The sequence below is a fragment of the Falco rusticolus genome, chromosome 7 (genome assembly GCF_015220075.1).
Source record: "Falco rusticolus isolate bFalRus1 chromosome 7, bFalRus1.pri, whole genome shotgun sequence".
Lineage (NCBI taxonomy): Eukaryota > Metazoa > Chordata > Aves > Falconiformes > Falconidae > Falco > Falco rusticolus.
Genome location: NC_051193.1, coordinates 3774053 through 3788648, shown reverse-complemented (window position 1 = coordinate 3788648; position 14596 = coordinate 3774053). Strand labels below are relative to the sequence as shown.

The 14596-nt window shown below is 37.3% G+C and overlaps 1 protein-coding gene across 2 annotated transcripts in view; it reads left to right on the top strand.

Annotated features, from left to right (window-relative positions):
• SPG11 (SPG11 vesicle trafficking associated, spatacsin) overlaps positions 1-14596 on the top strand; it is a 35589-nt gene that overhangs the window by 1397 nt on the left and 19596 nt on the right. For both annotated transcript variants that reach the window (XM_037396251.1, XM_037396250.1), the window contains exons 2-18: positions 191-369; positions 1184-1411; positions 2205-2403; positions 2943-3080; positions 3819-4282; positions 4533-4678; positions 5748-5880; positions 6239-6394; positions 8103-8281; positions 8453-8629; positions 9098-9169; positions 9597-9724; positions 10391-10569; positions 11047-11254; positions 11776-11979; positions 12879-12985; positions 13785-13930. In XM_037396251.1, coding sequence (XP_037252148.1) covers positions 195-369; positions 1184-1411; positions 2205-2403; positions 2943-3080; positions 3819-4282; positions 4533-4678; positions 5748-5880; positions 6239-6394; positions 8103-8281; positions 8453-8629; positions 9098-9169; positions 9597-9724; positions 10391-10569; positions 11047-11254; positions 11776-11979; positions 12879-12985; positions 13785-13930 — 3039 coding nt within the window. In that variant the 5' untranslated portion in view covers positions 191-194. The remainder of the gene's footprint in view (positions 1-190; positions 370-1183; positions 1412-2204; positions 2404-2942; positions 3081-3818; positions 4283-4532; positions 4679-5747; positions 5881-6238; positions 6395-8102; positions 8282-8452; positions 8630-9097; positions 9170-9596; positions 9725-10390; positions 10570-11046; positions 11255-11775; positions 11980-12878; positions 12986-13784; positions 13931-14596) is intronic.

Below are 14596 nucleotides of genomic sequence, written 5' to 3'. Positions count from 1 at the left end.
GCACTGTCTTGCATTGCAGTCTTTGCTATGGCTGAAATGTGTTATAGTATTGGGGAGGGACGGGGTGGTGGCAGAATATTTGCTGCAAAAGATTAAAATGATACTGTCCATCATGAGTACAGTTCCAGAAACGTTCAGTATGATACGTGGAAAGAAAATAAGGTCAATAAACAAAATGTTGTATCTTCAGCTTCATGTGGGAGAATACAGAAGATCTGCAAGCAGACAAGACAAAAATACTGGCTCTTGGTAAAAGTAATGAACTGTTTGTCTATGAATTTACTAGAGAAGATGGAAAATACAACCCAGTTTCCCTGCACAGTTGTAAGGAAGATACACTTAAAAAGCACCTTGAAGTTAAAAACATTAGTGAGTAAATTTCAATGTGTATTCCATATTTGAAATTATTATAGGTCTAATTCTGCTTCACCTGGTGAAACAAACCAAGGCAGTAGGATTGAACACTAGGGAAGTGTCAAATACTTTCACACTGATTTAAAGTTAGCAGCAGCAGTGTTAACGAACTTGAAAAATAATAGTGACATTTCGGCATTCAAAGATGGCTTTGTTAGAGGGAATCAAACTGTTGTAGGGTAAGGTGTTTGGATGATACAGAGTTAAAAACAAACTGTAATAAAACATACTTACGCAACCCTGCTGTGTCAAACTTCCCCTTTAATATTGGAACTGATGGGAAGAAAACAGACATAGGGCAGCTCCTCACTAATCCTGCAAAGGCTAATTATGTGTTTAACCTTATGTTCTGTAACTAGCAAATGTAGTCTACAATTAGAATGCACGGTCTTTGCAGGACCTAGACCTTTGGTGTTCTACATGTTCTTAAACAGTTTCCCTTGCTAAAAGTATTTTTATTTCCAAGGATTGTAGCTTTTATTGTCAGTGCTGACAGAAGTAATGTTTTGTGGTGATTTTTTGTGTTTCTCATAGTATTGTCCACTTAAAAAGCCTACACTGTTTTAGGAAACTGTTCTAAAATTAGGGCTGCTGACAGGAAGTGAGTTTTAAAACAAAACAAGCCCTACCCCTCCACCCCCACCCCCGCAATCCCAACTTCTGTTAAGAGGGTAGCAGAGGATAAATTTGAGCTGTAATTTTACTGATATATCTTCACAAATCAAAAGTACCAGATCACTATAATCCTAAAATATCTTTAACTTTACAGGTCTGTCTTCAATTTTCTCCTTGAGGATACTGTCTTTTAAAAACAACAAATGCATACTTCTGCTCAATAAGTTTATTGTTGTGCATCTTACTTTTCCTGGAGAAGACTCACCCCTAGAAAAATGTGACTGCTTTACCCTTGATTTGCCTCCACAAGTTCTAGAAAGAGTAACAGATACATACTTCTGCAGGGGGATCCTGTTTCTATTAGACAGTTCTGGCTGGATTTGTATCCTTCATAACAGAGATGAGCTCTCAGTGTGAATGATCTGGAAGAACAAAGTAATTTTTATTTTCTGTCAGGGTTAAGTAGCAATTTCTTGGAAGACTTTCAGGTGTTGGTTTTGAAGATGCTTTCAATAAAGGGGTTGTGTGGCAAAGTGCTAGTTATTGTAGTAAAAAATGCCTTAGTTGTGTATCAAATGTGGATTCTCAATGTGCCACTGGAAATCTGTTTCACACTGGAGTAATGGTTTTCAGCATTTTTGATATGTGGATCTGCATATAACAGGCTTACATCTACTATCAGTAGCCTTCCTTAATTAGATCCTTTAGAAATTATTGACAAATGTGCAGGGAATAACAGCCTGGAAAACAGCTGTCTTCTATTCTAATGAATAGGAGCTCAAACCTGGCATACTGTTCCATGAGACACTCAACTTTAACCTATCCTTTATAACTTTTTTCTGACATGTATGCAAAAAAATGCAATAAAGTCACGTTACTTTTTCCTATTAATTATGTAACTGCCGATACATATTTGTCCCAGTTCACTTCTAAGTAAAAAACAAGTCTTTTGAGGTGACACAACTTTGTGTGTACGGCACCTAGCACAGTTCACTTCAGATTCTACCTAGGTGAGCTTGGAATGCTCTTGTAAAACAAACAGTTCTAAATGTTTTGTTGTGTAGCGATTGGCTTGGACCACAAAGTTAATAGAGATTCACTGTCTTCCCCTTCTATGTAATTTCTTGTTTGTGGCACAGTCTGAGGCCTGGTGTTTTCTTTGACGCTATTTAAAGATGTATTTGACTCTCTTGATGGTGTAAATCTAGGAAATATTAATGTAGCACTCTGCCAGGGAGACGTGCAGGGTGAGGACGGGAGTCCAGCCATCACATCACCACTCACTGCAGTGAAAGTGGCACACGATCTCAGTGTTGCTGTGATCATCAGTTCGGCCAACTATGCCATTTCGGTGGATCTAAACATGTACTTCAGGTGCGTTTGCAGCAGAATTCCTAAATGAAAGTTTTGAGTATGACTAACATTAAAAAGTGACTTATCTTGGTCATGTAATAGTTGAGATGCTGTCAGCTTTTTATTTTGAGTTCTGGTAGAGTGGAAATTTCACGTGTTTATAAAGTTTGCCCTTTATTATTTGCTCTGATTTATGCTCTGTCACTTTAACAAATAGGAGAACTTGGTATTGGACTTAATATTTTTTCTAGGAAGATTAGGATATGTACTGTCAGTTAGCATCTTTTACAAATACTGTAGAGTATGTGATTGTAAAACTATTATGACACAGCTATACTGATATTGCTTGACAGATTAGGACTAGGTTGTAATTTCGAGGTGGTGTCCACCTCAAAGGAAATAGTATTGGTTTTTGATGGCTTACCTGGATACGTTTTTGTGAATGCTGTTACTCTGAGGGAAAACTGCTTTGCTGCAGCTCCTGGAGGAGTTAAACATGAAAGAAAAAAGTATCTGAAATCATCTGAGGAAGGTGAAATCTAATATTTATTTATTTACAGACAGTTCCCTGGGCATTTGCTCTGTAAGAGAGATTGTGAAAATTTTCCGGTGAAGCCTCCTGAAGGACTTGACGAGGATGACCTCGCTAGTTCTGACTATAGCATGGAGCTTTTGTCATCGCCTTTCCGAACAGACAGGTACATAACGAAAAAAACTTTCTAAAACAGGATGTGTGTTGCCTCCTTTAGACCACTGATTACTAAACTGCTGGTTTTTTTCATTTATTTTGTAGCTGTGGCAAGTGAAATCAGTTCGCTCTGCTTTTAAGCTTTTGAATGTTAGGATGATGTTAGGAAATGGGCCAAGACAACTTGGCATATGTCATTGAACAGCTTCCAAATAGTAATTACTGTTTAAGGTGTTCCCTTTAGTTCTGAACCAGTATTGACAGATTTTTGTATTCTAAGTATTCACAGCTTGCTGCGTGTTTAGCACAGATGAGTGCATTCAGACTTCAAAATATTTTGTATTCATTTAAAATATTTTAGCCATGTTGTGACCCTTAATATTAGACATATTAATACTAAATTATAATTATAATTTGATGTAAATGTAATAAATACTCAATTCTGGAATTGATTTCATTCTACTTTTTTTTTAATTGATGGGGTGTTTTCTGCAAGGAAAAGAAAATTTTCTACTAAGAATGCACAGCTTCACGGACATTGTCAGCTAGTGCAGCTGTGATCAATCAACTTGGCTGCAAACTAAATAAAAATAAACAGAACATGTTAAGGTTAAAATGCAATATACTGGATGGAATCTATAAGCTTAAAATGCACACTGTTTAACTGAGAAAACTTTAAAAAGGTATTTATCTGCATTGTTCTTGGAGTAATGCCTGATATTACAGGTAACTTCTTTCTTCACCCCAGGTCCTGGAAGGCACACTTGTCCTCACTACGTGATACAGTAAGGAGAAGACAACCAGGTTCTTCAGATTTGGTGAATGACTTGAATTTACCTTGGTATCAGTTTTTTACTCATCTTGACGATCATGATCCTGAAATCTATGAAAATTCTGAGAAGATGGTGGCTTTTGTTCCACGGGCTGTTACATGGGCTCCTTCGAAACCATTGCAAAGCTATGGTGCAAACCTCAGCAACACAGGACAGCAATGGAAACAAATCCCCATGGAAGCCATACAAGAAGTGGTAAAACTGGAGTGTAAATTGGTAACTGGAGTTAAAGCCATTTTTGGAGTATTAACAAACAACAACGGATTGACTCTTGCTCTCTGGGACTTTGAGTCACAAGATGTGACGTACTACCGCTTCGGCAAAAACAGTGTTTATGTGGATTGCAGTGAAGAGGTGCCATTGTGTCTGCTTCTGACAGGTGAGGGTTTTCTTTATGTAATTGTTCTGATGTAGCCTTCTGACAAAAGTTCAGTTTTTTTTTTTATTTGTAGTGCTGCGCTTTCCTGTCTGCCTGACCGCTGTTGGCTAATTTCTGACGTATCCCTGCTGAGGAGAAATCCTAACGGAGCCAGCTGTGGCTTTGCATCGTTGAGAGGCCATAGATAGAAATGTTGCTGTGTAGCAACTTGATAATGTAATTTTAATTATGATTTGATTCTTTTATTTAGAGCGTGGTCTCTCCTTAGTTCTGTTTGGTTTAACTCAAGAAGAGTTTTTGAATAGATTGATGATCTATGGCAGTGCTGGAGTCGTAGATTCTGTTTGTCATCTCAATGGATGGGAACGATGTTCAATTCCGATACATGCACTAGAGGTAAAGGAATCTGTTTCATGTCTTACAGGTAACAAAAATACTTCTTTAAAGTGATGAATGCAGTTTAGCAATGTTAATGATGGTTTTAGATGCAATTAGAAGTATGCCCCTCAGTAACTTAGGGGCAAAAAGTAGTAGTTTAGTCATTATATAATAACAAACCCAAGTAACCCAGATGAGTAACCCAAAAGAAATACAGCAAAAAAGTTAATGTGCATTAGAAATTTTTTTTTTTAAATTAAGCAGTGCACAAAAATACTTTTTTAACTGGACCCAAAAGCATTTTTACCAATTTCTGCAGCAGTTTTTGTTCTCTTGCAAACTGTCAAATATTAAAATAAATCCTTGGAACTAAATTTTTGTTTTTATTGTACCACTCTTGTGAAGTCAAGAGCAGAACTTAAAGCTATCAAATGATGCTTGGTATCCCTTAATAATAGGTTATAAATATCTGTAATGTACCAGACCACAAAAAAAAATCTCCTTGTGTCTCTACAGTTTTCCAGTGCTCTAGTTCTACCTCTAGATGACAGAGATCCTTGTTTTAAAAAAATATTTTTTCCAGAAGTCTGGGACTCTGTAACAGTCTGTCTACACCATCACTCAGTACACTGCCAGTGTGTGTTTTCAGCTGCGTTTGGAGGAAGGGACCTTACACGAAGACAATTTGTAGGATTCTTTTGGGTTTATTTGAAGGGTGTGATGGAAAGTGAATTGATGGGAAGGAGGGTCACAGTGATTTTCAGCTGCTGTAAGCTTATTCAGAGTCCTGATTCACACTGTATTTATTTTATATCCAAAATCAAACTCTATAATAAATTGCTGAATTAATATTTTGTCTCTGAAGTTAAGGGGTGGAGTTTCTGTAAAGCCTATTAAAGGAGCATGGTTGGTCCTGAACAGGTCACCTTGTTATTTCATGCTGCGGGTGTTGCACACAGTTTAAATTTCTTCTGTATTTTTAGCATGTAGACATTGTCACAGAGCATGAAATAAAAATACTAGCAGTAAGCGTGCAATGCATATTTTCAGAATACATGCCTAATTGTTCTACCGCATGTTTGTCTAGGCAGGTTTGGAAAATCTTCAACTAGACACAGTAGACTTATTTTTAAAAAGCAAAGAAAGTCTTCTCAATCTGTCTGCACCGTGCTCTGGGCCTGAACAGTCTACTGATAGTGCATCCCAGTCTTACCTAAAAAGTAAGTAAAATACTTCCAGGTACACAGAGGTTTAAATGTAATTGCCTTTCTATTTATGGCTATGTGTTTGTAAACATTTGTGATTAGCCTGTGCTCTTGTATGTTTGAATGATGCTCTATTGCAACTTCTCTACTGCTGGAAAATATGAGAGAAATGATGCATAATGTGTGTGGGGTTTCATTGTGTTCTGATATTGGCATACGTATTATAAGCATTTTGATGTGAAGGCAAAGCATGTTACAGGTATAGATTGCCACGTTTTAGAAGATTTTTGTAGCATACCTTTATGACTTAAATGTATGTTATCGGTCATACGGTAGAATGCAGATGTTTCAACTTTTTGTGTAAATATTGCAGATTTGGAAGAGCTGAGGCCAGCTTTAAACTTGCTTTGCTCAGCGATCAAAGAAAATGATATGGAGCCTCACAGTAAACACTTTTCTGAGCAGCTGCTAAACCTCACATTGAATTTCCTTACCAAGCAACTTGAAGAAATTTTTGTGCACACAGAGGGTAAGATTACTCGTTTTGAATCATACATAGTAATATAATGTGTCATTGTTTAGGTAAGTAAGATCAACTGATTTTTTTAATTAAAAGCTTAAATTTGCCAAGCATTAAAGTGAGTGAAAGATGTTATTTAAGGGGAAACATGAGAAATAAATCTGAATACAGTGTCTGTGTTAGCCCAAACAGCTATGATCAGGCTCTCAGATCAGAAAGGTTACTGTCAACAGGATCATTTTGGGATGCATAAGAATGGCAGAACGGGACTTCAAGGCTATTGCTGGATACTTGATGGTAGTGCAGTTAAATGGCTTGAGTGTAGCCCTCAGCTGTTCGTGCTTTTCTCAGTGCCTCCACTTAAAATATTCTGGCATAAATATTTATGTGGCTGTGGAATGGAATAGACTAGTTTAAGAAACTGATACAGCTGGAAAAATAGCCTACCAGGTTATTTTTTATCTGGAGCGCTCCCCAGTTCGATTTACTATGTAGCAACACAGTCACACATCCGAGGGGTGGCACAGAAGCAAACAGCAGTGTTGTGATGGGGCTGCAGCCTGGGTGTGGGAGTGCGTGACTGCTTACCTTGGCACAGTTGCTGAAATGTTGCTCCTTGAACTACAGCCTAAAAGGTACAGGAATGGAGTAACAGCTGGTATACTAGTGAAGTATTAAAATGACAGAATTCCAGAATTTTGTTTTGCTAGAGAAAGCTATGGAAAGTGGGAGGACATGTCCCAACACAAGTGTGCTGTCCTGCTGCTTGGGTCCGAATTGTGCTCTCAGTGATGCTTTTCAGTATGTGGACCAACAGGCTGTGCATGTTAAAGCAGAACTGAATTCTGCTGATAATAGAAGACTATTAGCTGTTATTCTTAATATTTTTTTTCTACATGATTTTTGGTAATCTTTCTTTCTTACTACATGAATGTTATGTTTAAAAGTCCCTGCATTTTAAATGGGACTTACCTGACTAGTAATTAGTAGGATTAATAATGTGGTTCTCATTTCATAGAATCACAAAATCACAGAATGGTTTGGGTTGGAAAGGAACTTAAAGATCATCTCGTTCCACCCCACCACCATGGGCAGGGACACCCCCCACCAGCCCAGGCTGCCCCCAGCCCCGTCCAGCCTGGCCTTGGGCACTGCCAGGGATGGGGCAGCCACAGCTGCTCTGGGCAGCCTGTGCCAGCGCCTCGCCGCCTTCACAGGGAAGAATTTCTTTCTAATAGCTGATCTAAATCTACCCTCTTTCAATTCAAAGCCATGCCCCCTTGTCCTATCACTAGATGCCTTGTAAAAAGTCCCTCCCCAGCTTTCTTGTTGGCCCCGTTAGGTACCGGGAGGTGCTATAAGGTCTCCCGGAGCCTTCTCTTCTCCACGCTGGACAACCTCAACTCTCTCAGGCTTCATTAGGAGAATGTCTTCATTAGGAGAAGGAGGAAAACACACCCCTGAAGGGAAGAATGTCAGTGAGGATAGGGGGACCTCTCTGGAGCACTGGTAGGACTGTGACTATCCTGACAGTATGCTGATAGTGGTGGACAGTATCAGTACCTGTACGGGTCAAATTGCGATACAGAGCTGATGTGCTTTTTCCTCTGAGGTGTGTTCTGTTTGTTAGTCAGGGGAATGCATACAACATGGCTAAGCATTAAAAATACTGTATTGTTCATTTCTGTTTAACTGATATCTTGGATGCTCTTGACAGAACCTGATGAATTCCTGCAGAAGGGTGCAGATATTTTAACTGATTACATTATTAAACTTAGAAAATTTATGAGAAGATATCCTCAACCACAAATACCTGCAGTACACATGGAAAATGATCTTGATGAAGACCTACCTGTATTAGAAGAAAGCCACGTGTGGGAAAAACTGACACCAGAGGTAAAAATGAGTAATCCATTTTTTACTGTTCTTATTAAATATATTTAAGGAAATTATTAATATGGAAATATCTTTAAACTATTGGGGGGGAAATCAGTGTAGGAATGACAAAGATACTGACACTGAAGATTAATGAGATCTGTTTGTTCCATTTTTTTTTTCCTTTTTTAGGAAGTCATTGCTGAAGCCATCTTAAGCAACAAAATGCCAGAGGCCCAGGCCTTCTTCCAGATGCATCACCATCCTGCTCACAGTCTTCAGGCATTTATTCAGACAGGTTTGAATCTGGTCTATGATCGTCTTCTGAAGAACAATACCAGAGAGGCCGCAGAACTTTTGAGAAATATGGTGAGAGGTGTTCAGTAAGCATGCTGATGGTTCTTAACACTTCTTTATAACTAATGAAATAAATGAATGCTAAGAGTTTGGGCAGCCTTTAGGTGTCTTAGGGATGTATTGATTCTACCACATACATATATTATAGTGAAAATTAACTTGTTTTAAATAACTGCTTTGATCACTAATGCCTTCAGAATGCTGAGGGAGCCTGTTTATAAATGTGTATTGACTGATGTCATGGTCAGTAAAGCGCAAAGGTGATTATGGCAAGTCAGGTATTAACAAATACATGTTTTATATCCAGACATGCTGGAGGCATCCTGCAGGTGTTATGACATCTTTAGTAACTGGTGAAGCGAATAGCACAAGCATGCTTGTGAAAGTTTGTGTGCTTTAGAAGGAAAGCAGCTGCCTTTATCCTAATGCACAGCTGCATTTGTACAGTTTGCATACAATGAGTATCTTCTTTTTTGTTAGGGCTTTGATGTGAAGGAGGAATTGCGTAAGATATGTTTCTACACAGTTGATAAACATGTACGAGATTTGTTGGTAAGTGCAGAAAAGCCTTTTTTTGTCTATCTGGTGTTCTTAGGTCTGAAGTCTGTTGTATATTTACGCTGAGAGAAAGCACTGTATTGGACACACTTTCAGAATGGGAACAAGCAGGTTTTGTCCCCACATCCTTGCCATGTAGTTACTGAAACATGTCATTGCCATGCCTATGTTCTTTTGTATTTGCAGTTAAAGTAAAAATTGGTTAAAATGTCATTTCTTTGTTCTGGCTCTGGTCTAGTTCTTATCTGCTTGCACACAGCATGAAGTCCTGGCTCTCTTGGGATTTAAGTGTAGTGGCCTCAGTGCTTCCAGTATATTTTCCTACAGCTAGTTAACTGTTTACACTTGCAGGATCACTTACAACTTTATTGTAATTAGATAAAAATTGTAATTGGAGGTAATACTCTAATTTGAATTAAAGGTGAAAGTTTTACGAGAAGAAAATTATTTTTCTGAAAAAGAGAAGAAAATGATAGACTTTGTGCATCAAGTTGAAAGCTTTTACTCGGAATCCTTCCAAGAAAATAAAGAGATTCAATCTCTTTCCAGGTAATGTGGGTTATCAGTTTTAACTATTAAATAATAACTTTAATAGGATTTAAATGCTGGCTTCTACATTCCATATGATTTACTGCACTAACAGATAGTTGTCTGTAATTTCATTAATTTCACACTGGTCTTCACTTGTGGAAATAAGGGTCAGTGTGGGAACTGATTACTTTTCTCATTAATGTAACAATTGCTGTCGTGTTCTTTCCAGACTAAGTCATGACATACTGTCATCAGTGTAACAGAGGTCTTCTGTTCATGTCATCATAACCATAAATGAAGTATTTTTAATAACAAATGATATTATTAGAATTCTTGATCAAATGAAGCATGTTCAAATGGCTCTATTTTTGATATATGATATCCATAATATAGCAAACTAAAGTAACCTAGAAAAATAATTTTACAGTTAAATAATAGCAAAAATGTTAACGATACTTAGCATTTGCTATGTCAGTTTTGGAAAAATGAGGTAATTCTTTACTCATTGCTTTCATATGAATTCTCAAACTTTTAGCTGAAGTAAGTCCCTCTACCACTTCTAGAACTCTCTTCAGAATGGACTAGCAAAATTTGTTGATCCTTTAATCATCTTGTATTTGTTAGATTGTGGACTGTTTTTGAAAAGAGTACTAGAAAACATCCTAATGCAATATTTCATTGCAGTTTCAAGAACTGGAGAAAAGAACAAGACTTTTCCAGACATACAGCTGTTTTAGACTCACTGTTGAGTTATGATAGACATCGGGTTCACAATAGGAGAGTCAGAGTGATGTTTAACTGGGCGCAGTGGTGGGATGAGCTTATTCAGGAGATGATTCTTCTCCCCAGAAAACCACGCCAAGGCAAGTATTCTGGTACTAAGAACTTAAATTGTGAATTAAAAATCTGTCTTTGACATAGTCTATTGCAGTTGTGTAGGAGTGATGTTGATATAACTAAAGTTGTGTGCTACCACAGTAAGGCACTTATTTTTTGCCAGTGAAAATGGGTAAATAATGTGTTTTCATCCTGTTGTGTTCTGGAGGGTTCTGTGTTTTTCCTGGAGAGAAAAATTTGGAACTAGCCAAAAGGGACTTGTCTAGTGCATGGCCACTCATTGTAAATGTCTGCCTGCTACGTTCTGTAAAGCTTATCACATTATGCTATTACATTTAGCTTTTCCAACATAAAGCTCTAACAAGCTGTACCAGTATAGTTAATCTCAGCATCGTATTTGCAACCATTCATTACAAATATGTACATGTATAAAGAAATGTCAATATTTCTCTAAGTAGTGTTTGCTTGTGCTGGTTTCATCAGTTTATCTTTCTGAAACACAGAACTCAAGACATGTAATCCTGAAGTTCTTTGGATGCACTTGACAGCCCAGCATGATTGGCTTAATATTTGTTCATGGATTGAAGAATCTGAGCCCAACCAGACTTTGTGTGGACAAGCTAACTGGCCCCCTCTTACTCCAGACATTATTGACCGGAATATGTTATGTAGTAGCTATATGAGAAATGATATATTAAACAAGCTGGCTAGGTATGTGCCCTTAATGCATTATACTAACTTTCTATCTTATGTGAAGCCAAAATCAGATAGTTATGGAAGTACCTGTTAATAACACCTTTGACACATACTAATTTTTAGATTGCATTTAGGGCCATTTTTTGAAACAGCACAAACCATTAATAAATTTAATTTTAGTCTTGTACTTGCACTTCCCATTATCTGAAAACAGTAAGAAACATGAGAGCAACAGAAATGCTCTGTCACCTCTTTGGTCTTGCACAGTGATTATATGCGTTTCAATGCATGGGAGACAATGCTAAACACATGGCATTTCACTCCTCACACCTTGCTCTCTGCAGTGAACTGTAGTAACTACAATATTGTTTTACCACTGTCAAATGTATTTTGACATGTTGTGTTAGCCTCAGTAGTGAAGTACTCCCTTAGAAGGAAAGGTCTGCTTTATAATTTTGAACTGAAAACACCCTTCAGAATTTGTTAAAGAGATTATCTGTCTAATCAGTGCACATGCTTTTTCTCTTTACTGATAGAAATGGAATTTTTGTCTGCTCTGAGTTAGAAGATTTTGAACTTCTGCTCCAAAGACTGTCTTACCTTGGGGGAGTACTGCAAAATCCTCACCCTGTTCCAAAACACAGCACTGCAAATGGTTTGGACTTCCATGCTCGTTTTGTCCTTCACTGCTTAGAACATAATTTACAGTATCTGTTATACACTTACTTAGACTATTACAGGTATGAATGCTTTTCATCCCCCAAATCTCATGCAGATTAAATAATGAAATACAGTTTCAATAGTTGAGAGTAAGAGTTTTCCTCAACCCTTCCTGTTTGGCAAGTAAGACTACTCAGGTCACATCACTGTCATTTATGAAAAACTGTGAGGCAGCATGTTAGGTTTTGTACTGTATTTTGAAGCTTTATTCAGGTTGTCTGGTCGATATTAATTTATGTGTCAGTCATAAAAGGAAACAATTAGAGTTGTAATTAGTGTAATGTTATAAACAATACAATCTTAAATGAGCCAAGACTACTCGTTCTTCAGAAACTCCCTCGCTTGAGCACAAGTATGAGTTCATTCTTGATATATTCACAAATAAATTGCTGGTTTCCATCTAAATTAGGATTACTTGCGATTTGAAAGAGAAAGCAATATTGGGTATCGGAACTATATGAATACTTTCTAATTAAAATTTCTTGGCTGTAACTCCGGTCTAACAGTGCAACTACTAAGACGACAAAAGTGGGCTAGAAAAAAGCCAACAAATCTTTTTTTGTTTGTATAGTCAATTTTAGTTTGCATAAAATGACTATGCCGAGTGGTATTTGTGAATCAAGTCCTTTTGGAAAGTGTTTGGGGTTGTCAGGTCTGGAAGTTAGTACTTTGATTTATGGAAGCAAGCAAGCACAGAAGCATTATGTTAAAGAAGGGAACTGTCAGAGGCACCATATCAGCTAAAGCTGTGTGTCTTGTAGAGAATGGTGATGTGATTTGGCTCCTTCTTAAGAACAGATGAAATAAGCCACTGTAACACCAAGTTGGATGCTCTTAATTTTAATACAGTGTTAAATTGGGGCAGAGGATGGTTACAAAAGCTGTATTTTCACTGTGCTGCTACTCATCTTATTTCCAGTTTAACTCCTTCAAATTGCTCTATTCTGGATAACACGGAATTGCATGAAGCACATCCCTGGTTTGAATTCCTTGTGCAGTGTCGAGGGGTTGCCAGTAATCCACGAGGTAGGAGTCTGGCCTGTCTCAAGGGGTGGTCCGATGTTTTTGCTGCTAGCTCAGTATTTGGCACAGCTATGAGTTTAATTCCCTGCTCAGCTGCAAACTTTTTTTTGACCATGAAAAATCATTTACATCTGCATCAGTTCCTCATCTCTAAAATGTGGGTTGTAATTCCTACTTAAACTGTACATAAAGATTTGGAGGCTGAAGATACGTGAGGATTATTTTGTGTATGATAATCATTACCTCCAATTTGATTATATTCCTAGCAGGTTGAACACAAAGAGAATTCATAAGAAAATGCATATACTGTTAAAATTAAAGCTTCCTCTGGTTCTTGTGGTGTATGTTGGCTTTTCTGCCCCTTCAATTATGTGTTTGCCTTATTTTTTTATTATTGCCATTGAAAATCAGTAGAATTTGTGCCCTTAACTCGTTTCACTTTTTTTGAAACATTTCATCTTTTGTAGAGTTGCACGTTAACAAATGATAAAAATATGCCCAAGTTGAAGCTTTTTCAGAAAGTGTAATCAGTGTAGGATAAAGAATTGAACCAATACAATGCTGAACTGTGAGACTCAATCCAAATTGATCTGTGTAGGTAAAACTATGGTTTGAAATTGGGGAAAGCTCGGTAACATTTAGAACAGTTTATCTGTATTTATAAGTAGATTGAGAAAAATCACTACTAGCAACAAAAATAGAAATCTCAGTATTTTTCATAGTTGTAGAACAGCTGTATTGCATAATTTAATGATTTCCTGTTGGTTTTGCATGAACTTAAATCTCACTTTTTTCTTTTAAGATCCAAAGAAGATTTTTCAGGCTAGTCTAGCAAATGCTCAGATCTTGATTCCTAGTAATCAAGCCAGTGTGAGTAGCATGCTCCTGGAAGGACGTACACTATTAGCACTTGCTACTACAATGTATGCGCCTGGAGGTATTGATCAGGTACTGTGTGCAACAAATTATTGATAAGCTTTTGGAGAAGTTCTCACATGGTGTTGAAAACTCAAAGGAATATGTTAATAAAAACAAATATACTAACGCCAACATATAATTTCCCCTCATATAAAAATTTTGTTTTCAGTGTTAGTTGACCAAATGAAGTGAGTAGAGCGGTTCAAGGTTACGAGATTTAGAAAGGCACAGTGGCCATGAGTTGGAGTGTTTAACTTCTTCGTAACAGTTACAGCTGAGAGTGTTTATAGGCACTTGTATTCCTCAAATAGTTTTAGTTTGGAATAATATTTTCAATAAACTTTTTAAATGGTGTGCCTGTATTTGTTAGACAACTATCCCCTTTTGTAGTCATTTGTAGTTTTTGAGTAAATGAAGCAATGGGTAACTGGATTGCTCTTCTGCTTTGATCGGTACAGGTGTTACTCAGCTTCCATATTTTTGTTTTTAAAGGCTAAAAATCTGGGCATGTATTAAAAAACCTCAGCTTACTGGTTACATTGAGTTAACCAGTTGCATTGTGCTGTAGAGATCAAAAAGCACATTATAAACTATTACACTTTTAATAGAAAAGTTCTTGGTGAATGCTGAACCGCATGTTGGAACAGAATTTTTTAATACAGATAGCTTTTGATACATAGCACAGTATCCTAAAAT